Source organism: Hemiscyllium ocellatum, chromosome 15 (assembly GCF_020745735.1).
Source record: "Hemiscyllium ocellatum isolate sHemOce1 chromosome 15, sHemOce1.pat.X.cur, whole genome shotgun sequence".
In the NCBI taxonomy this organism is placed as follows: Eukaryota; Metazoa; Chordata; class Chondrichthyes; order Orectolobiformes; family Hemiscylliidae; genus Hemiscyllium; species Hemiscyllium ocellatum.
This window is the reverse complement of record NC_083415.1, coordinates 10270089-10298074: the sequence shown is the minus strand read 5'-3', so window position 1 is coordinate 10298074 and position 27986 is coordinate 10270089. Positions and strand designations below refer to the sequence as shown.

The 27986-nt window shown below is 41.0% G+C and overlaps 1 protein-coding gene across 2 annotated transcripts in view; it reads left to right on the top strand.

Annotated features, from left to right (window-relative positions):
- Positions 1–27986, top strand: part of LOC132822888 (AP-1 complex subunit gamma-1-like) — a 146539-nt gene that overhangs the window by 109383 nt on the left and 9170 nt on the right. For both annotated transcript variants that reach the window (XM_060836275.1, XM_060836274.1), the window contains exons 13-19: positions 2665–2719; positions 2824–2946; positions 8112–8201; positions 11956–12083; positions 15629–15733; positions 24072–24207; positions 25801–25921. In XM_060836275.1, the coding sequence (XP_060692258.1) occupies positions 2665–2719; positions 2824–2946; positions 8112–8201; positions 11956–12083; positions 15629–15733; positions 24072–24207; positions 25801–25921 (758 nt within the window). The remainder of the gene's footprint in view (positions 1–2664; positions 2720–2823; positions 2947–8111; positions 8202–11955; positions 12084–15628; positions 15734–24071; positions 24208–25800; positions 25922–27986) is intronic.

The following is a 27986-nucleotide window of genomic DNA, read 5'->3' as shown; positions in this document are numbered from 1 at the left end:
GATTTGTTTTTAGTCTACAGCAGTCACAGTTCATGTTCAGATTCTCTGTGCACAGAAAGAGCCACAAGTGGTTTTAAATGTCTCTGGATCCCCAATTATAAAGGCAGAATCATCTCTATAATCCTCTTGCTGCAGACATTGACCCTACTGCCGTGAATTATCCTCACGGAACTAGTCAGTTCACAACGACTAGAGTTTTCAAAAACTACTCTTGATAAAGCACTTACTAATTACAGACCTCCAGTAAACATTATTTGATCATAACTCATAATGTTATCATTGCTATATCTTGGAAAATTGCATTTACCTCTCTGAAAATCTCACTGAACTCTTGAAATATCTCCCCATTCTGAGACAGTAGAAAACTGACAAACACTCAATGCCATGCTTGGATTCGAAACATGAGCAACACATGACATTTGAGATGATTTCCTTTCAGCAGTCACAATATACATTCTGCAACATTTCAGTCTTGATCAGTAAATTATGCAAGTCCTTCTGGGAACTCGTGCTACAAAGGGCAACTACACTCGGCTGGCTTACTGCCTTTTCCCCATCCTCTGATATTGTATCACCTAACCATAACACACTGCACACTGCCCTTAACGCTTCACTGCAATATTCCTCCAGATGAAAATACCACCAACTGAAAGAGGCCAAGGAATCCAATTTAATGCTGAGAAGATGTAGAAACTGATCTGATGCCACGTTTGTATGGATTTTGTGTGAGAGAATAAGGCTGCTTTCATGAAAGTATAATCTATTCATCTTTAAAGCAAAAATGCAGAGTAAATTCTTGAATTATTGTTCTGTAACAAACCTTTGCATTCAAAAGTGAGCACTTTGTGTCAGGTAGTATATTTTGTTATATAAAAAGTGTTAAGAGCATCTCAAATCACTTGGGCTTATGTAATGATTAGTAACTGCAATCAACAATTGAGTCATTCCATTAGGTATATGTAACAATGAGATTAAACAATTGCAATAAAGAAAGCATTATACAACGAATGTTTGTTACTAAATAAAAACAAGCATGCGCACAAATGTTTGGCCTTAAAAAGATGTCTCAAAGTTCTGTTTTCCAGTTCTGTGCCATTGAAATGCATAGGGGAAAAGCAGTAGTGATGACACAATTAGAGTAACATTGCTTCAGTGAAAAATAAGGTGTATTTATTTGCAGACCTTCTCTCTCTCTCTCTCTCTCTCTCTCTCTCTCTCTCTCTCTCTCTCTCTCTCTGTCACTCTCTCACTCTCACTCTCACTCTCTCTCTCTCTCACTCACTCTCTCTCTCTCTCTCACTCTCTCTCTCACACACACCCCTAATGCAAGCTCTCGTTTAGTTGGCTGTTGATTGTGATCTGCTGTTTAGTCATAATTCCAGCCATTGTATAAAAGCAAAATGAAACTGCCATTGGTAACACCACAACTAGATACTTCTGCAGTTGCATGCACCAGGTATTGCAAACCAAACATTAGTGAGTCTTGAGAGCTGCAAATAGTGACTGCACAAAGTACAGGGCTGAATCCTGTCCGCCTTCCACCAGACTCAATATGGGCTAGCATTCATTGCATTGCAAAAGAAAAAATAAGTAAGAATAGAATAGAATCCTTAGTGTTGAAACAGGCCATTCAGCCCAACAAGCCCACTCAGACCCATTCCCCTACCCTATTACTCTTCATTTCCCCTGACTAATGTACCTAACCTATACATCCCTGAACACTATGAGCAATTTACCATGCCCAATTCACTTAACCTGAACATCTTTGGACTGTGGGAAGAAACCAGAGTAACCAAAAGAAACCCACACAGACATGGGGAGAATTGTGCAAACTCTACACACAGTTGCTCAAGGCTGGAATCGACCCTGGGTCCCTGGTGCTGTAAGGCAGCAGTGCTAGCCACTGAGCCAGATCTTTCCCTCACTGCAACTGGGGAAATCCAGGACTTGGCACACACCTGAAATTAATTCTCTGCCACAGTAAATTCTGTGCTGAGGGGTGGGGTATGGGGTCTTTTGTGCAGTGGTAATGCCCTACCGCTGAACTTGGAGAACCTACTTCAAGTCCTACTGCCTCCAAAGATATATCATAACATCTCCGAACAGGTTATTTAGAAAGTAAATAGTCCTGGAATAAAACTGGAATTCTGTGATGGAAAAAAAGACATATCAGTGCCAGCTCCTTGAATTTCTCAACTTGTGGACCAGCTAACAAGCTGAATCACTATCCAATCCTCTTGGTTGTGAAGATTTGGCTTACAAGCAGCCTATAATGTTAAAACATTTCCCTACAATTATTGGTATTTTACTAGTGTATTTTGTCGAGGTTAGAGCCCATGTTCAACTTAATTCAGTTGCTTTGAAGATAACTAATTCCCAAACAAGACTGCCTTTTTCATTGCATTTCCAAATTGGAGACTTCTTAATATGGTACAGAAACAGCTTTCCCTCCCTGTTATGTAGAAGTGATACATTCAGGTCAGACAAAATAGGAAAAATGTTGTGAACAAAATATGAACTTAAAGTCTAATTGAAGTCCAAATGTTGTATTTATATTGGATGCCACAGTTTTTTGTCGAGTATCCACTGCATTATTTTCATTTAATCAACTAAACCCAGGAACATCATGGCTAATTTCCACACTATGGGTGATGTCTTTTCCAGATATGCACCAAACAAGAGATGGCATATTGACACCATCATGAGAGTGCTCACCACTGTATGTATCACATCCCAGCAATTGCTTCCAATTTTTGCTGTTTTAAGTTGTGAGAATGTTAAGAGTAAGTTTCACTGGTGCAATATTTTCTCTTCTCCTAACAGGCTGGTGGTTATGTCCGTGATGATTCTGTGCCTCTGTTGATTCAACTTATCAGTAATGCAAACTCCCTTCATGCATACATTGTACAGAAGCTTTATCAGGCCATACGGGTGGATATTTCGCAGGTAGGTAATTAGGATGAAACAGCTGCATTGCAGGAATAATGGTCAATCTTGGATGAGAGTGAGCATTAACAATGGAAAATTCAAATGGATTGATGTAAGTGTACTTGGCATTAATAATCTGAACTAATAATATCTAAATGTAACAGGGAACATGAATTTCTCTAATAGCCATTAAGCACTGGAGCATGGCGTACAATGTGCTTGCTTCCATTTCAGTTGTCCACAATTAATGAATGTTATTCTGGTTGATTCAGAAGGCGTTTGGTTAGCAGTCATGGGTAGCATTGCTTCAAATGTTTAACTCTTATAGCTAATCAGATGTAACAAAAAATGGATTGCAAACATTGTAAACTGCAATGAGCTACAATGGAACATGGTGACCAAGTAATAATCTCTCAGTTAAAATACTTTGTCTAAATCTAAGCAATAAAATAGTGTTCAATAAAATTGGAGAACTTGATTAAGCTTCTCAATAATACAAGCTTAGTTAAATTCTTCTTAACATGTTTGGTGTTGTTTTGATTTTTTTAAATGGGATCTCATAGTTACTCGATCTGTGATGATTTAAATATCATTGGCCATTTCCTCTGGAAGGAAAGGTGTGCATTCTGTCCGTGGATGAATATTTCAAATGTCGGTATGACTGGGAAAAGTACTGAGACACACCCAAGTCCATGTTAGTGTAGTGACTGTGGAGAGGGATTTCATTGTTTTTAAAAGTCTGAAAAAATACATCAAATTTCTCAGGAACAATTAAGCCACAGATTTGTTTTGTATAAGGACAAGCCTTCAATTAATCATGTGTGGGAAGCTGTGGATTTGGGAGATTCTGTCGAAGGAGCTTTGGTGAGCTGCTGCAATAAATCTTATAAGTACTGGTGCTGTTGTACATCAATGCCACCCATCCAGACTGACAGATTAATCCGTCAGAAATCAATTAGCTCAGGCAACAGCGTTGCTGCCCAGTCCGTCCTGGTGATGGGTAGAGTATATACTGTTCCCTTGTCTTCCTCAGTAGCTCATCATAGAGGAGTAATGTTTCCTCTTCTGAGAGAAGGCAATAATTAATAACTGCTATCAACAGTTAAGAGGGTAGTTGATGGTAATTCATAGGAGGGTATCCTTGCCCATATCTGACCTGAGGCTGTGAGACTTTATGGGGTTTACAGTCGCCATAGTTGAGGATTACCAGGACAGCTGTACATCATTGTTTTGATACCTTTGGTGGCTATGCACTGCTGGTCAGTCAAGATATACCCAGGCATTATGATGGTGTTGTCTAAGATATTGCCTGTAAGGTATGGTACAACAGGCTGTTGCTTTATTAGTCTGTGGGAGGCCCAATGTTAGTAAGGAGGACTTTGCAGGACTTGGTGTTGCTTTGAATGGATAAGACGACACCAGGTGGTCCATTCAGTTTTTATTCCTTTTGTACTTGTTAGTTTGTTACACCAGAAGTTTAAAATGCTAGGCAATTGTAGAAGGCATTTCATTGACATGCACATTGCTTTGGTCTGGAGTCAGATGTAGGCTAAACAGGTAGTAGATTTTTGTCACCAAAGATGTTAATGATTCTGCTGAGTTGCCCATTTCCAATTTATCAAGTGACATAGCATAGAAGTTTCATAATTCCAATTATATCTGCATTTTTTACTATCTAAACAGGCTCAATTTTTTTGTAAGAAAAATAAATTGTGCTGTAAGCACACCACAGGGCAGGAAGCATCTGTGAGAACAGGAAGATAAATGTAATGTTTCAGATTGTTAACATTTCCTTAGAATTTGTGTATTTTGGTCAGCCACTTGGGAGTTACAGTTGAATCTGTCGTGTTGCATCATTCTACCCCATGGTTACCTTCTCAGCTCCCCCCAATCTTTGTCCCTTGTTCCACCTGCTCTTGCCCTGTCTGCTACTTCCCAATCTCCCATTCCAATCCCCTGCCCATATTCTTTCCCATACTTGTTGCATATTTTCCCCTTTCTGTCCATGAGCTTCCCCTCTTCTAGGTCAGTGATACAATGATGATTACATTGGTTACTATTCAGTTAAATTTTATATGATAAAATGCATGATTTTTGTAAATTTGATTTGGCAGAGGGATTTTGAAACATTGATTGAGAATGTAATCACATCATGTAGTTTCCACACAATTTGTCGTGTGCCCATCCTACTACAGTCATAGAGATGTACAGCACAGAAACAAACCCTTCAGTCCAACTCATCCATGCCAAGCAGATATCCTAACCTAATGTAGTTCCATTTGCCAGCACTTGGCCCATATCCTTATGAATAAGGGGGTTTCCCTTATTCATATACCCATCCAATGTCTTTTAAATGTTGTAATTGTACCAATCTCCAACACTTCCTCTGCCAGCATATTCCATACGCACACCACCTCATGTGTGAACAAAATGTTGCCCTTTAGACCCCTTTTATATCTTTCCCCATTCAGCTTAAACCTATGCCCTCTAGTTCTGGACTCCACTACCCCAGAGAAAAGGCTTTGTCTGTTTACGCTATCCATGCCCTCTGTTTTTATAAACTTGTCAGCCTCTGATGCTGCAGGCAAAATAGCCCCAAACTATTCAGCCTCTTCTAAAGCTCAAATCCTCCAACCCTGGCAACATCCTTGTAAATCTTTTCTGAACCCTTTCAAGTTTCACAAACATCTTTCCAATAGAAAGGAGACAAGAATTGCACACAATATTCCAAAAGTTGCCTAACCAATGTCCTGTACAGCCATAACATGACCTCCCAACTCCTGTACTCAATACTCTGACCAATAAAGGAAGGCATACAAATGCCTTCTTCACTATCTTATCAACCCGCAACTTTACTTTTAAGGAGCTATGAACCTGCACTCCGAGGTCTTTGTTCAGCAACACACCCTCGGACCTTACCATTAAGTGTATAGGTCCAGCCTTGATTCGCCTTTCCAAAATGTGGCAGTTCACATTTATCGAAATTCCATCTGCCTCAGCCCATTGGTTCATCTGATCAAAATCCCATTGCACTCTGAGGTAACTTTCTTTCTGTCCACTACACCTCCAATTATGGTGTTACCTGCAAACTAACTTACTATGCCTCCTGTGTTCTACCTTCAAGCCAGTTCTGTATCCAAATGGCTAGGTCACCCTGTATTGCATGTGATCTAGTCTTGCTAACCAGTCTATCATGAAGAATCTTGTTGAACACCTTACTGGAGTCCATATAGATCACCTTCACTGCTCTGCCCTCATCAATCCTCTTCGTTACTTCTTCAAAAAACTCAGTCAAGTTAGTGAGACATGATTTCCCATGCACAACGCCATGTTGACTATCCTTAATCAGTCCTTGCCTTTTCAAATAGATGTAAATCCTGTCCCTCAGGATGCCCTCCAACAACTTGCCCTCCATCGATGTCAGGCTCACTGGTTTATTGTACCCTGTCTTTACCTTACCACCTTCCTTAAATAGTGCCACCACTTCTCCAATTTTCCAGCACCTCACAGGTGACTATTGATCCGATCGAAATAACTCAGCAAGGGGCCCAAACTTCCCACAGAGTTCTTGGGTACACCTAATCAGATCCTGGGGATTTATTCACTTTTATGCATTTTAAGACATCCAGCACTGCCACCTCTCATATGGAAATTTTTCAAGATATCGACATCTATTTCCCCACATTCTGTTATCTTCCATGTCCTTCTCCACAGTAAACACTGATGCAAAATATTCGTTTAGTATCTTCCCCCATCTCCTGCGGTTCTACATAGGCTGCTTTGCTGATTTTTGAGGGTTCAACTCTCTCTGTTACACTTTTGTCCTTAATGTATTTATAAAATCCCTTTAAATTCTCCTTAACTCTCTTTTTCAAAGCTATCTCATGTCCCCTTTTTGCTGTCCTGAATTCCCTCTTAAGTATATTCCTGCTTCCTTTCTACTTTTCTAAGGATTAATTCGATATCTGCTGTCTGTACCTGACACATTCTCGTTTTTCTTGACCAAAACCTCAATTTCTCTAGTCATCCAGCATTCCCTATGCCTACCAGCCTTGCCTTTCACGCTGACAGGAAGATACTGTCTGTAGACTCTTGTTCTTTCATTTTTGAAGGCTTCCCATTTTCTAGCCGTCCATTTTCCTGCAAACAACTGCACCCAATTAACTTTTGAAAGTTCTTGCCTAATACCGTCAAAATTGGCCTTCCTCTGATTTCAGCATTTAACTTTTAGATCCAATCTATCCTTTTCCATCACTATTTTAAAACTAATAGAATTATGGTCATTGGCCCCAAAATTCACCCCCACTGACACCTCAGTCATTTGCCCTGCTTTATTTCCCAAGTGGAGGTCAGGTTTTGCACTTTCTCTGATAGGTATATCCACATACTGAATCAGAAAATTTTCTTGTACACGTATTTAAACTCTTGTCCATCTAAACCCTTAACACTATGGCAGTCCCAGTCTATGGTTGGATAGTTAAAATCCTCTACCATAACCACCCTATTATTCTTACAGATAACTGAGATTTCCTTACAAAGTTGTTTCTCCATTTCCCTCTGACTATTGGGAGATCTGTAGTACAATCCCAATAAGGTGACTGTCCCTTCCTTATTTCTCAGTACAACTCAAATAATCCTTCGGTACTTAAGAATATCCTCCCTAAGTACAGCCGCAATGTTATCCTTTATCGACAGTGCCATTCCACCTCCTTTCTCGCCCCCTTTCTATCCTTCCTATAGCATTTGTATCCTGGATCACTAAGCTGCCAGTCTGAGCCATGCTTCTGAAATTTCTATAAAATCCCAGTCCAATGTTCCTAACCATGCCTTGAGTACATCTGCCTTCCCTGTTAGACATCTTGCATTGAAATAAATGCATTTTAATTTATCATTCCTATCTTATTCTCTCCTTTGTTCATGCTTGCCCTGACTGTTTGACTTCCTCTTTTTCCCATCTGTACAGTCTCAGATTGGTCTCTTTCCTTGCTATCTCTGTCGGCAACAATACCTCCCCCCACCCACTTTAAATACTCCCGAGCAGCTCTAGCAAACCTACCTTCCAGTTATTCGTCCCCTTCCACTTCAAGTGTAATGCATCCCCCTTCTGTATTGGCCTGAAAACAAACTAATCTGTAACTGGCCTACATGTTTGAACTTGGGGCTGGCCCATTTCTGTTTTGCAGCAACCCTTGGTGCAAGTGGCAGTTTGGTGCATTGGAGAATATGGGGATCTGCTGTTGTCTGCCGAGTTTGAGGAGGAATCACAAGTTCAGGTATGGTTTTGTTCAAGGATGATATTAGCACTCTAGGAAGACTTGTCTTCTTCTGAATGAATCAGTGGGGGTCCCAAGCAGCTGAATTGCATCTGCAGTGAACTGGTCGAAAATGAATGATTCTGCATTTTATAATAATCTGCTGAATGATTACTTGGTATTTGGATCGTACAAATGAAATGTAAGTGTTAAAATTAACGTGGTCTTGATTTGCCGCTATGTTCTGGATAAGTGGGTTCAGAGCTACTTTCTATCATTTTGAAACTTCTGGTTGCTATTCAGTTAAATTTTTCCCCCTCACTGCTTCCCTTCTGTGGGCTTGAAGCTGCCTCCAGTTTTCTGTTCATTCACTTATCCTTCATTTCTCTGATTTTAAGGTCTTTTATACATCCACCATGCGTGTACAATTCCAGCAATATTGACCTCATTCTGGCTTGACATCGCAAATCTCTGCCATCTCTTTTTTTTTTATCCCCCCCATGTTAGACTCCTAAAGATACATCGTTTAAACTAAGATTTTGGTAACCGACATCTTAGCTCATTATCTTTTTGTTTATTCACAATTCTTTTCCTTGGTTCCTTTTGTAGTGTTCCTCTGGAATCTTTCCTAATTTAAAGGCAGATTATAAATGAGAGCTCTCTTCTCAGCAAGAAACAAATATCAAGCAGGGTTTGAGGTTTTTCTTTGAGTATGAGTCTCCCTGACGTACATTTTGGTAGTCAACAGTAATGGCATTGGATAGGTCCAGGACATTGATTCCTTGACTCTCTCCTAAGGGGAAAAGAGCATTTAAATCATGGAGTGAGCTTGGAAAGGCAGAGGAGGATTGGTGCTGAAGGGGTCATAGAAGTGTGAGGAAAGAGTCACTTGCTCTTGAATCATAGCCAAAAATTCCATTGCTGAAGTTAGCTTAATTATTTTGGTCGTCCTGCTGTTACTTTCCCATCCAAACATTTGACAACAGGGCTGTTGTTTACACTGACTTATTTATGAACAGGAAAATTGTTTTCTTGCCGTTTCACTCCTCGTCTCTTGAAGATCCTGACTCTTGTCACGAGGCAGTTTAATTGACATCTGTGCATATGGTGTCCAAAAAGCTTTCGGCTCTGAAAGGCATTATTGCCAAACCCAATCTATTCCCTGCACAACAGATAGTATCTTAACAGGTGCTGGGATGTGATGTTGAACAGGTCTAATTCTGTTTATTCCAGGAATGTCAAAGTGAAGTTTAGCACTCGCAATTGTTGACCTGACTGTCGATTAGGACTCTTCAGATACTTATTAACTGAACCAAGTGCCTTTATGCATGTAACATCAGACTTAATAAGTGCATAGTATAGAACATTGAAGGCAAGGAGAGTGTGAAGGGCAAACCTTTGAACTATGCGGAAGCATTTTCGCTCGCGCGCGCTCTCATGCTCTTCCTCTCTTGCACACTCCCCCACCCCACCCCACCCTTTAACTTCCATTTGTGTATCTTAATTAACTCAGTTTCAGAAAGCCAAGGAATTGTCCAGGTATTCAGAGACTGAACATAGCACTGGTTTTGGTGATAACAAAGTAGTTTGAGTCACAAATTCTCCTGTACTGTTTTAATTAGCATGCATACAATTAAACATATTTATTGTCATCATATTGTTATACACGTTGTTATTTTCCATCACTCTGTGTTGAATGCACCTTTTAGCTGATTATTCTGATCTGCAGTTGCTTACATTTTCGGATCTTCTCAACAGGGCTGCCTCTTTGTTTGCCATTAAACCACTGCAATCATTGCTAGCCAGTGTGAAAATCAGATTTAATTTCTCTTGATAATCAACTGTACTCAAGAGTACAAGTATTGGATGTAGGAGGACTAACCCACTGATACTAGCCTTCTTTCAAAGGTTTTCTGAGCTGGATGGGAAAACCGGCTCTTTCTCCTTTTTTGTCAGTATTCACTCAGGAACAGGACATTGTTGCAGATGTGAATATTGAGTCACAATTAATTAGAATAGATGGCTTTGAGGTATGTAGGGAAGAGGTGTTGGAAATTCTGGAAAGGGTGAAAATACATAAGTCCCCTGGGACTGATGGCATTTATCCTAGGATTCTCTGGGAAGCAAGGGAGGAGATTGCAGAGCCATTGGCCTTGATTTTTATGTCCTCGTTGTCTACAGCAATAGTGGAGGATAGCAAATGTGGTTCCCTTGTTCAAGAAGGGGAGTAGGGATAACCCTAGTAACTATAGGCCGGTGAGTCTCACTTCTGTTGTGGGCAAAGACTTAGAGAGAATTGTAAGGGATAGGATTTATGAACATCTGGATAGGACTAATGTGATCAAGGATAGTCAGCATGGTTTTGTGAAGGGCAGGTCGTGCCTCACAGACCTTATTGAATTCTTTGAGAAGGTGACTAAGGAGATGGACGAGGGTAAAGCGGTAAATGTGGTGTATATGAATTCTAGTAAGGCGTTTGATAAGGTTCCCCATGGTAGGCTACTGCAAAAAATACGGAGGTATGGCATTGAGGGTGCGTTGGAGGTTTGGATTAGGAATTGGCTGGCTGGAAGAAGACAAAGGGTATAGTTGATGGTAAAGGTTCATCTTGGAGTGTAGTTACTAGCGGTGTTCCGCAAGGATCTGTTTTGGGACCATTGCTGTTTGTCATTTTTATAAATGACCTGGAGGAGGGGCTAGAAGGTTGGGTGAGCAAGTTTGCGGATGATACGAAAGTCGGTGGAGTTGTTGACAGTGAGGAAGGATGTGACAGGTTACAGCAGGATATAGATAAGCTGCAGAGCTGGGCAGAAAGGTGGCAAATGGAGTTCAATGTAGGTAAGTGTGAAATGATTCACTTTGGTAAGTGTACCAAGAAGATGGGGTACTGGGCTAATGGTCGGATACTTGGTAGTGTGGATGAGCAGAGGGATCTTGGTGTCCATGATCTCTGAAAGTTGCCACCCAAGTAAATAGTGCTGTGAAGAAGGTATATGGTGTACTGGCTTTTATTGGTAGAAGAATTGAGTTCCGGAGTCCTGAGGTCATGTTGCAGTTGTATAAGACTCTGGTGCGGCCGCATCTGGAGTATTGTGTGCGGTTTTGGTCGCCATACTATAGGAAGGATGTGGAGGCACTGGAACAGGTGCAGAGGAGGTTTACCAGGCTGTTGCCTGGTATGGTAGGAAGATCATATGAGGAAAGGCTGAGGCACTTGGGGCTGTTTTCATTGGAGAAAAGAAGGTTTGGGGTGACTTGATAGAGGTGTACAAGATGATTGGGGTTTAGATAGGGTTGACTATGAGAACCTTTTTCCACGTATGGAGTCAGCTATTACGAGGGGGCATAGCTTTAAATTAAGGGGTGATAGGTATAGGACAGATGTTAGGGGTAGATTCTTTACTCAGCGAGTCGTGAGTTCATGGAATGCCCTGCCAGTAGCAGTGGTGGACTCTCCCTCTTTATGGGCATTTAAACGGGCATTGGATAGGCATATGGAGGATAGTGGGCTAGTGTAGGTTAGGTGGGCTTGGATAGGCGCAATATCGAGGGCCGAAGGGCCTGTACTGCGCTGTATTTTTCTATGTTCTATTTCTCCACCCAATACCACCATTTTCTGAAAACACTTTCACCACAATGCTATGTCTGAAATTTATACTCACATTGTATTTAGGAAGTTTGAGTTGATTATAGTTGGAGAAGGCTGGAAACGGATATTTATTTGGTAGAGACTGCAGCTTGGTAATTATATTCGGTTTCTTACTTTCCCATGTAGGTTACAGAAGATGAAGTGCTGGATGTTTTAGAGAAGATTCTGCAGTCCAGCCTCTCGGCACTCACAACGCGGGAATATGCGCTGACTGCCATTATGAAGCTTAGCACACGACTACAGAGCAGCACAAAGTAAATAGAAAGTATTGGTATCTTGCCCTTTCCTCTTCCTAAAACATGCAAAGTGCATAATAATTTATTTTCTTTCTGCAAGAAATCTTAAATCCTATATGTGCTTATTCAGCTGAAATACTGAAAATAGTGTCTTGTCAGAAGGCTTTTGAGAAGCACTTTATCACAGAATAATAGGACTTGGTTATTAAATGTCTTTTCTATTTCCAAGTTAATATCAGTGGTAGATAACCAAATCCCTAAATAATTCACAATTTGAATTGTCTATCAGAGTTGTGTCTACAGTATACACACAAGAGCAGCACAGGAACTTTGGTTTCTCCTTCTCATTCTGTACCTTAGCCTGGTTATGGATGTCATTGTCTAATTTACAGATTAACCCATTCAACTAATGATATTTCATCCAATGGGTATCCAACTCCATCCTCCAGAAGGTTATCAATCTAAAGTTGGCATTTTCTAGATTTGGCTGTAGTACTTATCAGCCACATGACATTGGTCAATCACAGACAATACAAATTCCTGTTGTAACATCTGACTTCTCTACTACATAATTAGAGGAGAATAATAAGTATTTGTATGTCAAATTACTGCCCATTTTGTGCTCGCAGTAGATGTTTAACTATTTAATTGTAGGTAGTTCTCTTGTAATGCCGTAGTTGTGTTCCCTTGTGACACCATGTTACAAAAAATTGAGCAATAGAAATTATGCAGCCTATGGGAAATTTAGGGTAGGGGCAAACCCCTCAAAATACCAGTAGAAATGTAAACAAAAGTAGTAGTTAGCCTGACACAAATGTTAGCACAGTTGAAGTAAATTTTGACCTGTTGTTTGGTACTATACAGTGCAATTCATCAGAATCTTCAACCAATTACCCTCGATTGTCATCTATACCTGCTGGTTGCATTACATTATAGCCAGTCTTCTAATCCCATCCACTGGTAACACTGCACAAAATGAAACGTGCCTTGATAGATGAAGGATTGAATCTTAATTTCTTTCGCTAAGTGTCAGTTTTGTCAAATGTTTCAGAGGATTTCACATTGTGATGCTCGGGGACATCTATCTCCTTATTTTAAAAACCTTTCCCATCCTTTCTTCCCTCCTTACACATTATAGCACCATCATACCATGTGCCATTTCTAAAACAACTTACCATTTCCTGGATATCCCAGAATGGACCAATGTCCGTGGTGCAGCACCATCTTTTAAAAGATGTTGTACAATCAGACAAGAGCTGTCAATCCGGAGCTTCCCTGCATGGTTCCTGACATTGACCCTGGGCATGGCAGACAATGGAAAATTGGTGCCTCTCTTTGTGGGATGGGTGATGCAGAGGCAAGACGTCCTTTTCTCCCAGGCCAGTTGAAGATGCCATCATACTGGAACTATGCCAATCTGCACCAGGGTTGCCATCCAGGCCAGTGTAGTCTCAACTATCTGAAGGAATGCACAGAATGGAGGAAGAAGATCAATGACTTTCTCCACTCTGCCAGTGAAATTGCCACCATCTTCCCATTGATACCTCGCACTCACTCTATCTCTGGTACTATCCCCACCATTTCCCCACTCACTCATCCTCCCTAATATCTGACCCTGACTAACCCGAACTTCTGCAAATCTACTCACCCCTCAGGACATTTCCACACATGCACCAAACATAACAGTGTACTGTCCACCTTTCTCTCTCTCACCCATTGTGTGCAGAGCTTCCTTACTCTGACCACCCTGAGCAGCTGACTGACCATGTCCAAGCCCTTGTACTGTTTTTTTTTGCAGTTGGTTACCATTTTGATTAGTCACTGAAACAGATTTGTGTCAGTCTGCAGTTGTTCTTTAACATTTAAACATATTTTTTTTAACAAAAAGAGAAAAATCTCTTAATACAAACAAAGCCAAGTTTCAAACTGTTTCTCAACACCGTCCTTTTACTGTTAGTTAATTCCAGTGAAATTTCACTCTTAACTCAACTCTAAGTTTTTAAGTTAACCGATTACTCCCAGCTTCTTGTCCTCAGGCTGTAGAGACACTTTTGCAAACAAGCGCACAAGCCAACTGATCACATGATACCAACGCAGTGTCCAGTCCTCTGTTCACCATGACACCTAGTGCCAGGGGTGAGAATCGCATAACAGCAAATGGGAGTTTGCTTCAAAACGTTTGGCAATTCATTAACTGCATTTAATAAACACACATTATAGGAAAACGAATGTACTTTTTTAAAATATATGTAAACCTAGCTGATGGTAATCTTAGATAAGTCAGATCCTGAAGTGAAACTTGGCTTTATAGATCATAAGGTTTATTTTTGCAATTCAGTTATCATATTGTTCAGTCACAATATATTTGTGATATATATTCAAACCTCTTCATGAGGTTTGACCACATGCGGTGAGTAGGATTCAGCCTTTTCTTGTGAAAATAAGTCCTGCAGCATTTGTTGAAACATAAATATATTTTTAACAAAGGAAAATTAAAAAAAAAGTTATATGGCAATTTGAAAAGAACTTATAATAACCAGTGAAAAGAATTCAATTTATTTTCCCTGCAATCATGAATGGACGTACATTCCCACTGAAGTATTGCTCTTATTTCTTCACCCTCATTTTCTTACTCAGTTAACAAAGTCATAAACACTGATCCTCCACATGGTGATTTGCTGAATTCTAAGAAAAAATACTCTGGGTTTTAATTAGCCCCTGTCTAAAATTGGATTGCTAAAGTATGTAGAACTTCTTCCCAGATTTGATGGCGTAAAGCTAAGTAATCCTTTTCCTTCTGCTATTTCAAGCACTGATAAAATCTGAGTTTCTGACCCTCTCAAAAAGATGGCAAAAAGAAAACCAATCAGCTTCCAGCACTGAAAATCTAAAGTCTATTTGTCTCTTAAAGACTAGAACCCAGGTTCCCTAATAATATGCAATATAAACCTTCATTGCATTTGTATCACCTTCACGGAAACCAGACCAATTGGATATCAAACAGGAGGCCTCCAGATGCTGATGTCAGTGAAGAGAAATCAAGGAGCTTATAGACAATGAGGGTTCATGGAGATGAGACAATTTACACAATTACTAATATAAATCAATTACCTTTTGTAATAAATAGTATATTTAACAGAATCTCTGAGGTTCAATTCTATTTTGTTAACTGATTTCAGCCAGTGTCTGCACTCAAAGTATTATAGTTGGCCCCTAAGGAAGACCAATTTCAACCTGGGTCTTTGTTACTGAATGCTGGTTGATGTTCCCTTCTGTCAAGATAGTGTCATGGGCCAACAATTAGTTTGGCTTCAGCTGGCCCAAAATGTAATACTTTTGGATGAACATGATTTTGTCCCCCATCTCTTCTGAGGCTGCACTCTCTCTTCAGCAATGGCCAAAGCTGAAATCTGCCAGTGAAAGTTGGCACTTTCAAGAAAAAGGGTGGGGCAATTGTGTTGGGAGTAGCTGTACCTAAAATGTTCCTTGAAACATTAATTGTTCAGATTACTAAACTTTCAGAAGCTATTTCACAGTTTGACTTTAACCTGTGATTCCTACAGTCGCATCAGGAAAGCAGTTTCTATCTATGGAAGCAGTTTAGATGTAGAACTTCAACAACGAGCAGTGGAGTACAGTGCACTCTTCATGAGGTTTGACCACATGCGGTGAGTAGGATTCAGCCTTTTCTTGTGAAAATAAGTCCTGCAGCATTTGTTGAAACATAAAAGTAAGGTGCAACTCATCACCACTATCCTTCATGGTCTATGCTCCCAAACCCAGGTTTGTGAAGATTTCTTGAACTGCTGTTATCCTTTTTTTTTATTCTTTACTCTTTATCATGCAAAAGAACATCACCAGTAGGGCCAATGCCCTTACTAGGTTATTTCTGATGGCAAGTAAGAGTCAACAAAATTCCTTTGGGTTTGCAACCATATATAAGTGAGGATGGCAGATTCCCTTCCTTGGAGGACATTGGCAATTTAAGTCCCAAAAATGCCCCATAACCATTACACTTCCTTGGCAGTAAACATCTATCTAATTTAATCTTAAATCAATTCAATGATCTGGCCTTGTTGTTTTTGGAGAAGAGAATTTCACAGATTAAGGACTGTTTGAGAGGAAAACAAAATTCATCCTTTTTTTTAGGATAACCTCCTATTTTTAAGCTCTGTTCCCTGATTCTCATTTCCCTCATGAGGATATTGCTCCTCCCAGTATTCACCTCAGGATCTTAACAAGAAGTGATCTTATTAAAATATGTTCTGAACTCCAGTGAGTAAAGGTGAAATCTGTTGAACCTTCCTTCATCAGATAATTAGTAAATAGTTCCAGTATTTGATTTTTTTTAAGAACATTCTTTCATCTCGATCTTAATTGAATGTGTAAGCCATTACACTTCGTTTGTAACTTTATAGTTTGTTCCCTCAAATTCCTTATGTTTTTAATTTAACTGTCAGGAGCTCATGTGGGTGCTGTAAGCCAGCTTATTCTGTGAAGTTTTTAAATTAATATTCCTTAAACTAACAAATATACAGAGGGTGGTGGTGAAGGGTTGGTTTTTAGACTGGAGGCTTGTGACCAGTGGTTTGCCACAATGATCAGTGCCGGGTCCACTGCTTTTTGTCATTTAGACAAATGATTTGGATGACTCCAAAATTGGTGGTGTAGTAGACAGTGGAGAAGGCTATCAAAAAGTATAACAGAACCTTGATCAGATGGGCCAATGGGCCAAGGAGTGGCAGATGGAGTTTAATTTAGATAAATGTGAGGTGCTGCATTTTGGTAAGCAAATCCGGGCAGGACTGATTAATTGGTTCTCAGTGGTAGGCCCATGTGGAGTGTTGATGTACAGCGGGACCTAGGAGGTGCAGGTGCATAGTTTCTTGAAAGTGGAGTCACAGGTAGACAAGATGGCGAAGAAGATCTTTGATTCACTTCTGTCATTGAATATAGGAGTGGGATGTCGTGTTGCAACTGTATGGGACATTGGTTAGGCCACTGTTAGAATATTGTGTTCAATTCTGGTCTCCCTGCAATAGGAAGGATGTTGTTAAGCTTAAAAGGGTGCATAAAAGATTTCAAGGATGTTGCCGGGATTGGAGGCTTTGAACTATAGGGAGAGGCTGAATAAGCTGGGGCTGTTTCCTCTGACAGTCAGAGGAGTATGGATAGGGTGAATAGCCAAGGTCTTTTTCCCAAGATAGGGGAGTCCCTATCTAGAGGGTATAGATTTAAGGAAGAGGGGAAAGATTTAAAAGGGGGTGGGGGGGCAAAGTTTTCGCACAGAAGGCAGTGCATGTATGAAACAAACTGCCAGAGCAAGCGGTGGAGGTAGGTACAATTACAACATTTAAAGGGCATCTGGATGACTCCATGAATAGAAAGGGTTTATAGGGATATGGGCGAAATGCTGAAAAACTGGTGTGTATCAGTTTAGGATATCTGGTCAGCATGGATGAGTTAGACCGAAGGGTCTTTTTCCGTGCTGTATAACTCTATGACTCCATATAAATTCCTTCTCCCCTGATTGAGTCCAATGAACCATCTCTGAATTGTTTCCAATACAATTGAATACTTTTAAAGTAAGGAGACAAAAACTGTGCACCGTGCTTCAGATGTGGTCCAACCAAAACCCTAGGAAAAAGAGAGGACTGCAGATGCTGGAGATCAGAGCTTAAAAATGTGCTGCTGGAAAAGCGCAGCAGGTCAGGCAGCATCAAAGGAACAGGAGAATTGACGTTTCCGGCATAAGCCCTTCTTCAGGAATGAGGAGGGTGTGCCAAGCAGGCTAAGATAAAAGGTAGGGAGGAGGAACTTGAGGGAAGGGCGTTGGGAATACGATAGGTGGAAGGAGGTTAAGGTGAGGGTGATAGGCCGGAGAGGGGGTGGGGGCGGAGAGGTCGGGAAGAAGATTGCAGGTCAAGAAGGCGGCACTGAGTCTGAGGATTGGGACTGAGAAAAGGTGGGGGGAGGGGAAATAAGAAAGCTGGAGAAATCTGCATTGATCCCTTGTGGTTGGAGAGTTCCTAGGCGGAAGATGAGGCGCTCTTCCTCCAGGCGTTGTGTTGCCATGGTCTGGCGATGGAGGCCAAGGACCGCATGTCCTTGGTGGAGTGGGAGGGGGAGTTAAAGTGTTCAGCCACGGAGCGGTTAGGTTGGTTAGTGCGGCTGTCCCAGAGATGTTCTCTGAAATGTTTCACAAGTAGGCGGCCTGTCTCCCCAAAGTATAGGAGGCCACATCGGGTGCAGCGGATGCAGTAAATGATGTGTGTGGAGGTGCAGGTGAATTTCTGACGGATATGGAAGGATCCCTTAGGGGGAGGTGAGGGGGAAGGTGTGGGCGCAAGTTGTGGGCGCAAGTTGTGCACTCCTTGAGGTTGCAGGGGAAGGTGCCGGGAGTGGAGATTGGGTTGGTGGGGGGTGTGAATCTGACGAGTGAGTCGCGGAGGGAGTGGTCTTTCCGGAACGCTGATAGGGGTGGGGAGGGAAATATATTCTTGGTGGTGGGGTCTGTTTGGAGGTGGCGGAAATGACGAAGGATGATACGATGTATCTGGAGGTTGGTGGGGTGGTAGGTGAGGACCAGCGGGGTTCTGTCCTGGTGGCGATTGGAGGAGCGGGAAGTGGAGGAGATGCGGTGGAGAGCATCATCAACCACGTCTAAGGGGAAATTGTGGTCTTTGAAGAAGGAGGCCATCTGGGTTGTTCAGTATTGGAATTGGTCCTCCTTGGAGCAGATGCTGCGAAGGAATTGGGAATATGGGATGGCGTTTTTACAGGGGGCAGGGTGGGAGGAGGTGTAATCTAGGTAGCTGTGGGAGTCAGTCGGTTTATAGTAAACGTCCGTGTTGAGTCGGTCGTCCGAGATAGAAATGGAGAGGTCCAGGAAGGGGAGGGAGGAGTCTGAGACGGTCCAGGTAAATTTGAGGTCGGGGTGGAAGGTGTTAGTAAAGTGAATAAACTGTTCAACCTCCTCGTGGGAGCATGAGGTAGCACCGATACAGTCATCAATGTGGCGGAGGAAAAGGTGGGGGGTGGTGCCAGTGTAGCTGCGGAAGATGGACTGTTCCACATATCCAGTGAAGAGGCAGGCATAGCTGGGGCCCATGCAGGTGCCCATGGCTACTCCTTTGGTTTGAAGGAAGTGGGAAGATTGGAAGGAAAAGTTGTTCAGAGTGAGGACCAGTTCAATCAGTCGAAGGAGGGTGCCAGTGGAAGTGTACTGGTTGGTTCGGTGGGAAAGGAAGAAGCGGAGGGCTTTGAGGCCTTCGTGATGGGGGATGTCCATGGTGAAGATAAGGTGCTGGAGGCCAGGGAAGTGAAAATCATGGAGGAGGTGGAGGGTGTGGGTGGTGTCCCGAACATAGGTGGGGAGTTCTTGGACTAAGGGGGACAGGACCATGTCAAGGACCATGCCAAATGAGTTCGGTGGGGCAGGAGCAGGCTGAGACAGTGGGTCGGCCGGGGCAGTCAGGTTTGTGGATTTTGGCCAGGAAGTAGAAACGGGCGGTGTGGGATTGTGGGACTATGAGGTTGGAGGCGGTGGATAGGAGATCCCCTGAGGAGATGAGGTTATGGATGGTCTGGGAGATGATGGTTTGGTGTGGGAGGTGGGGTCATGGTCAAGAGGGCAGTAGGAGGAGGTGTCCGCGAGCTGCAGTTTAGCCTCAGCAATATAAAGATCGGTACACCAAACTACCACTGCGCCTCCCTTGTCTGCCGGTTTGATGGTGAGGTTGGGGTTGGAGCGGAGGGAGTGGAGGGCTACACGTTGCGAGGGTGAGAAGTTGGAGTGGGTGAGAGGGGTGGACAGGTTGAGGCAGTCAATGTTGCGGCGGCAGTTGGCTATGAAGAGATCGAGGGCGGGTAAGAGGCCAGCACGGGGTGTCCAGGTGGATGGGGTGTGTTGGATGTGGGAGATGGGACTGTCAGAGGGTGGGTGGGAGTCCTGGTTGAAGAAGTAGGCGCAGAGACGAAGGCGGCAGAAGAAATGCTTGATGTCTTCCAAAACCCTGGACAGCTGCAATAAAACAACACTTTCATTTTCCATTTCTCTTGCAATGAACACTAACAGTCTACTTGCCTTCCTAATCATTCTTGGTACCTGAATACAAAATCTGAGATTCACATACCAGGGCACAGCATTCCCTTTGTCCAAGAGTTCTGCAATCTCTCATGATATAAGTAGTATGCTGCTGTTTGATTCCTCTTATTACATTTCCCCTTTTATACTACATGAATTTTTTTTGCCAAGTCACTGAATTTATCAAATCCCTTTGTAAACTGTTTATCTCCTCTTGATAACTTCATTTCCTACCTATCTCAGTATCATTCCCAAATCTAGCTATCATATATTTGGTCTTGTCATCTTAGTAATTGGTATATATTGTAAATCGTTAAGGCTGTGGCATTTGCAGTGTTACATTAGCTATTTTCCAATTTCCTAGGACTCTTCAAAATTTAAGGAATTTTAGAAATTTATAGCCGGTGTCTTTACTATCTCTACCACCACTTCTTTTCAGGCCCTAGAATGCAGGCCATCAGTTCCTCAGGATGTGTGAACCTTTACATTTTCTATTTTGCTCATTACCTTTTTCTTGGTTATGATTATTGTTTTCGTTTTCTCCATCGTTTTGCTCCTTGATTCTCAAGTATCTTTGAGAAGTCTTCTATGATGAACATGGCCATGAAATACATGTTCGTTGCCTCTATATATTTACTTAATTTCAATGATTAACACTCTGTACACTGGATGACTAGCACTCACTCTCATTGCTTTTTGTCTTTTTCAGATTTTTGTAAACACTTAGTTTTCTATCTGATTTGATTTTATTTTAATTTCATATTGGGTTTCTCTTGATCTCTAATTTCTTTTTCTTTTGTCAAATTTTGCTGTTTGTTTAATCTGTCCAATTTTCTGACCTGGCACAAATCTTTACAAAGTTGTAGTGTTTCATTTAATGTGTGACTGTTTTTCAGCCACAATGATGCATCCCTTTCTCACTGGATGAAATCTTTTGCTAAGAGTTATTAAGTATCTCCTTAAATATCTACCATTATGTCTTCATTGTCTTATCTTTCACCTAGTTTCTCAGTTCACGTTAGCTAGCTTTGTCTTCATTACCATTACAATTATCTGTATTTAGGTTTTAACAAGGTTTCCCTGGATTCTCACTTTGTCCCCTTGAATTGAACATGAAATTCTATTATGCCCTGACTGCTGCCACCAAGACATTGAGAGATTATCGAAAACCCCGGTCTCTTGCACTTTGAAATGTAGAATAACCTGCACCCTATGTTATAGAATAAGGACATGAGAAATATGACAGGATAGTACAGTTAGCCCTTCAAGCATGCTGCATCACACAGTGAGATTGTGGCTATTTGTCTAATTCAACACTGTTTTACTGCACTATCCTCCTATCCATTGATGTGTTTAATATGTAGAAATTTATGAATCTCTGTTTTGAATTTAACAGTCAAGCCTCTGAGTCCTGTGGGATTGGAAATTCCAGATTCATCACCCCTGAGTAAAGAAATTCCTCCTCGCCTCAGTGCTAAATGACCTGCCCAGGATATGAGGCCGTATTTCCTGGTTCTTGACAATGTTTCCACTCATCTCCCCACCAAACTGAATTTTTTAAAAAAACTAGGGAAATGTCCTTGTGCAGCTACCCTGTTAGTCTCTATGTTTGAATGAAATCGCCCCTCATTCTTCTATAGTGAATATAAACCAGGTCTTTTTAATCTTTCATTATAGACCATCCTTCTATTCCCAGAATCAACTCGACCTTTTATTGCACTTCTGCACATCTTTACTCATAAACTCAAATCCTTTTGCAATTAAGACCAAAATACCTGCCTACTTAATTGCTTGCAGTGAGAGAAGGTAAATTAATCTAATTGTCAAGGAAAATTCAATGTACCTTACATTGTTCAAAAGTGATATAGTTTATTCTGAAGCTAGCATCTTAAATTTAAACAAAGGAAACTATATGGGTTTGACAGGCAAATCATCTGTGGAAAATTGAGAAACTATATAAAAAGTTATGACAGTAGACAAACAATGGGTTAGATTTCAAGAAAAGAATAAGTAGTTTACAATGAATATGCATCCCTTTTTGACATCAAAACCTAACAGGGAAAGTTATCTAACCATGGCTAACAAGAAATGTTGAGATTTGTATTAGGTCAAAGAAAGACACTTGCAAAGTAGCCATCAAAAGGTAGTAAGCCTGAGGATGAGTCGCTTGTTGGAAATCAGCAGAAGAATATCAGGAGGCCGATAAAGGGAAAATTGAACATGAAAGTGTACTGACAAGAAAGCTAAAAGCAGACTGTTAATGCTTCTAAAGATATAATAAAGATATATATTAGTAAAGGCAGATGTGGATATATTACAAACAAATAGAAGAATTTAGGGTGTAGGTTTGCTCGCTAAACTGTAGATTTGATATCCAGGCGTTTCATTACCTGGCTAGGTAACATCATCAGTGGCGACCTCCAAGTGAAGCGAAGCTGTTGTCTCCTGCTTTCTATTTATATGTTTGTCCTGGATGGGGTTCCTGGGGTTTGTGGTGATGTCATTTCCTGTTTGTTTTCTGAGGGGTTGATAGATAATATCAAGATCTGTGTGTTTGTTTATGGCGTTGTGGTTGGAGTGCCAGGCCTCTAGGAATTCCCTGGCATGTTTTTGCTTAGCCTGTCCCAGGATAGATGTGTTGTCCCAGTTGAAATGGTGGGGTTTTTTCATCTGTGTGTAGGGCTACGCCCTAAACCTCAACCTGAGCTACAAACCTTGCAATAGAAGAATTTATTGTGAGGAGTTAAAGTGGCTGAGAAACTAAACAATGACTTTGTATTTGTGAAAGAAAACACAGATAAAACCTGTCAGAAATAAGAGATCCAAAAGACTATCAGAAATGGAAAAACTGAAAGAAGTTTGTTTAATACAAAAAATATAGTGCTGAAGAAGTTCAGACTGAAAGGTTGGTAAATCCTCTGGATGTGCTGATCTATATCCCGTATTGAAAGAGGTGGCTGTCCAAATGATGAATGCATAGTAGTCATCTTCCAAAGTGCCGTAGTCTCTGGAACAGTTGCTGCAAATTAGAATCTAGCAAATGTGTTCCCACTGTTTAAGAAAGAAATTGGGGAACTAGAAACCTTTTATCCTGATAACTTTAGTCAGGATAATTCTAGAATTTATTATAAAGAATGTGATGACCAAACACCTAGAAAATAATGGTTGAATTTAGGCAGAGTTAACATGTATTTGTGAAAGGGAAATCATATTTGATGACACCTGTTTGAGTTCTTTGTGGGTGTAATTAGCAGAATAAATAAGGGGAAACTTTTGAAAGTGTATTCAGATTTTTGATAAGGTTCTATGCAATATTAATAAACAGAATTAGCATGAGGAATTTGGATAATATGCTGGCATGTTTGGCTATTGATGATTGGACAAAAATGAAAGTAGGAACAAACAAGTCATTCTCAGGTTGGCAGGCTGCTTCTAGTACAGCTCAAGGATCAGTCCTTGGGCCCAAGTATTTGCAATCTACATCATTGATTTGGATCTGGGAATCAAATGTTCAATTGCTAAATTTTCTCATGTCACCAAACTGGCAGGGGATGGGAGTTTTGAAGTGGTCGAAAAAGAAGTTTCAAGAGGATTTGGAGAGGCTGAGTAAGTACATTATAACATGGCATGTAGACTATAATGTACTTAACCTACAAGGCTGTAAACCAAGAGCAGGAGTGTGGGAGTAACCTCAATTATTACCTCTTGACTGGCTCAGACCAAATGACTGAACAACTTCCTTCTGGGCTAGAAATTTTCAGTGTTTCTGTTTGCACCAACTGGTACGAGTGGAAAATACACAAAGGCTGTTGTTATAACAATTGTGAAATTTGAGGCCTTCGGCTGGAAATAACAAAGATGTTGCGCTGAGAAGCCATCGAAGGTAATTGTGTGATACTGAGCATTCATATTACTTGTAGACCAGCTTTATTGGAGCGAATGCCTCTCATACAGAAGAGTGCAACCAATGGACCAGTGCAAACTGTGGTTAATGGTGAAGATAAAGAGGAGGGAGGCAGCTTACCAGCACAAGAGCAGCTATCCCAACAGGCCCAGGTAAATGGATTGTACTGTGTGTTTTTCAAGTTTTGATTAAATATAGAACCTTCTGAATAGTAGAAGTGTTGCTATGGGAGAATACACCAGTTAATGATGATTGCCATCATAGACTTTGTTTAAATTTTAAACCAGGTGGGTTGATTAAGGCTGGTTAAGGCATTGCCCTGAGAAATGAACCTATTTTGCGGTGTTGAAACAGATGCAGTTCTATATGCTGTAATATGTTTCTGTGACGAAGAAATGTAAGTAAGGCTCAAGCCATTCAATACTTGTGCAAGCTTAATGCTGAAATAAATTGCATCAAAATCATCCTGTGGCATAATGGCTACCCTGACCAAATTTGACTGCAGGACAGAACCTATTAAGACATGAAAGGAAATTCTGGCATGCACTTATGGATTTAACTGTAGAAAACATGCCATCAAATCAGAAATATACATATGGATAGGAGGTTAGGCATCCTTTTTCTTGAATTCAATAAAGGTGTTTCCGAGAGCTGCATCTATTGGGATTCCACACTGTGCCATCTATTTGGGGATGTATGGTATCATTAAACTGTACTCAACTGTTGAAGTTGCTGAGTTCATTGTCCATGGAAACACCTCTGCCAATCCGTCAGCACTCTTGTCTCATATAATATAAATGTTGGGGTTCCGCCCCATCCCTTAAATTAGTTTACTTGTGAATTGTCCTGATGAGTGCAAGACAAAAGCTGTCTCCAACAATATTCAAGTTCTGTACCAACAAATGACTATAAGACTAGAATGTTGTAAAAATACTACCCTTGCCCACATATAAATAACCTATTAATTACTAATTGCATTCACTAAGCAATCCTCAGTCAAAGGTAATATATTGCCCTCATGTTCTAAATCCAAACTTTGTGTAATAACCTTCCAGATAATTAAATTTATGGAGTTCAGTTTTCTACTACTTTTGCATACTCAAATGTTTGAGGCAGAGTGCAGACATAAATCTGCATGTAAATAACATGTCTACATTTAAACAAAATGTAAAACAATACTGAGAAGGCCAGCTAATTTTTCTCAGCTAATGATTCTGGACAAAAATCCATATTTGCTGACCAGGTATGTTTTTCATAACTTAAAATTTAAGAATGATTCATCTTCAAATCCAGCAGTACATTATCTCCTGAAACTATCTACAATGACTGGATCCAAATTCCGTCAAACCTGTGCATTCCCGACCCCCCTCCCCACCCCACATCTAAAACAGCAACTTGACAAGATGTCCTATAAAAATAAAAACCCGATTTCACAGGTAGGAAAGAAACAAAATTCACAAATATTTTGCCAAAAGTGAATCAAGGTCAAAAACACTGGTCCCCATTACTGGTCTGATCTCATAAAGTAAGATACCATGATAGTAGAGCATGTAACAACAAACTCAGTCAGCCACAGTTTAAAAAAACAACGGGGACAGCAGACTATGACAGTGGGGGTGAACTCATATGCAGCAAAATTCTTTGTCTGCAGTTACTCAAAGTTTGTGACTACTTGGTAAGTCCACTCATTTTTGGATGGGCTAAGTGCATGATGCGGTGTTTTAATTCACAAAATGTTGTTTCAGGTTAGCAACTTGCTTGATCTACTCGACGTCAGTAACCCAGCTCCATCAGTGCCTCAAGAAAGCAAAGTACCTCATGCAGGTGGAGAGTTACTAGACCTTCTGGATGGATTAAACCTGCCAGGTGCGTAAGAAGTTTGTGAACTGCTAATGTAATTGATAGCATAGGCGCTTTATTAGTGCATATCTTTTTTGTTTCCTTCTCTTACTCATATGTTGATACCAATAACATGGTAACTTGCATTTCTACAGTGTATAGAAGTCCTAAGATTTTTCTGGAAATATTCAAATTCTGTTTTGGGGATGTGGGCACAGGAAACACCTTTTTTTTAGTTGTTCATTGACTTGAAGGGCATCAACTCCATAGTGCAGATCCCAGGCAAGGGTGACAAATCCCTTCCAGAAGGATATTGGTGAATTGGTGGAGCTTTTACATAATAAGTCATGTTTAAAAATTAATCTCTTGTGCAACCACTAAACTATTGTAAGGTACAGAAATAATCTCTCAATGCAGTCTTGTGAGCAATAGAGGGATGAGAGGTAAGACTCCAGCTGACTACTGTTAAATCAGCAATGAATCACCTGCAAAAGGTTAACTTATTGGTGTCTCTGAAGTATGTCAAAATTGGCCGACTAAGATTGATATACTCAAAATACCCAGAAATAATTTCCCTGGTTAAGAGTTTTGGCCCACCTCACCAGCCAGATCCTGAACTTCAGTCCCAATATCCAGATTTCTGCAGTCAATGAGCAGGCAGAAAGGAACAAAATATTATCTTCTTTTTCTTGATTCATACTCTGTTCCTTTGTCTGCCCTTGTCTTCTGAAGATCCTGACATCTTGCTGGGATACAGAAGCATATGTTTATGACAGCCCTGACACCTCATCTAAATGACTAATATTTACATTCGACCATAAGACATAGGAGTGGAAGTAAAGCCATTCGGCCCATCGAGTCCACTCCACCATTCAATCATGGCTGATAGGCATTTCAACTCCACTTACCTGCATTCTTCCTGTAGCCCTTAATTCCTTGTGACATCAAGAATTTATCAATCTCTGCCTTGAAGACATTTAGTGTCCCGGCCTCCACTGCACTCTGCGGCAATGAATTCCACAGGCCCACCACTCTGGCTGAAGAAATGTCTCCACATTTCTGTTCTGAATTTACCCCCTCTAATTCTAAGGCTGTGTCCACGGGTCCTAGTCTCCTCGCCTAACGGAAACAATTTCCTAGCATCCACCCTTTCCAAGCCATGTATTAGCTTGTAAGTTTCGATTAGATCTCCCCTTAATCTTCTAAACTCCAATGAATACAATCCCAGGATCCTCAGCCATTCCTCGTATGTTAGACCTATCATTCCAGGGATCATCCGTGTGAATCTCCGCTGGACACGCTCCAGTGCCAGTATGTCCCTCCTGAGATGTGGGGACCAAAACTGGACACAGTACTCTAAATGGGGCCTAACCAGAGCTTTATAAAGTCTCAGTAGCACAATGGTGCTTTTATATTCCAACCCTCTTGAGATAAATGACAACATTGCATTCGCTTTCTTAATCACGGACTCAACCTGCATGTTTACCTTTAGAGAATCCTCGACTAGCACTCCCAGATCCCTTTGTACTTTGGCTTTACGAATTCTCTCACTGTTTAGAAAGTAGTCCATGCTTGTATTCTTTTTTCCAAAGTGCAAGACCTCACATTTGCTCACATTGAATTCCATCAGCCATTTCCTGGACCACACTCCCAAACTGTCTAGATCCTTCTGCAGCTTCCCCACTTCCTCAGTACTACCTGCCTGTCCACCTAACTTTGTATCATCGGCAAACTTCGCTAGAATGCCCCCAGTCCCTTCATCCAGATCATTAATATATAATGTGAACAGCTGCGGCCCCAACGCTGAACCCTGCGGGACAACGCTTGTCTGTTTTGGTTGTTTGTTTTGTAAGGCGAAGATTCTGGACTGATATAAGGAGGTGTTTCTTCAGAGTGATTAATGCTAAAATAGTTTTCTAATCTGATTTTGGCACAGGCATTTTATTTTGAGGAAAACGGGTTTAAGAACTACAGGCTTCAAAACAATGAATGGACGTAGTAAACCACATGAGCTCTCCTCATTGTGATGGATACACCTTCATAGTGACTGTCAGCAGTCTCTTTAAGGCTATGATTCTCCCCGAATCAGTCA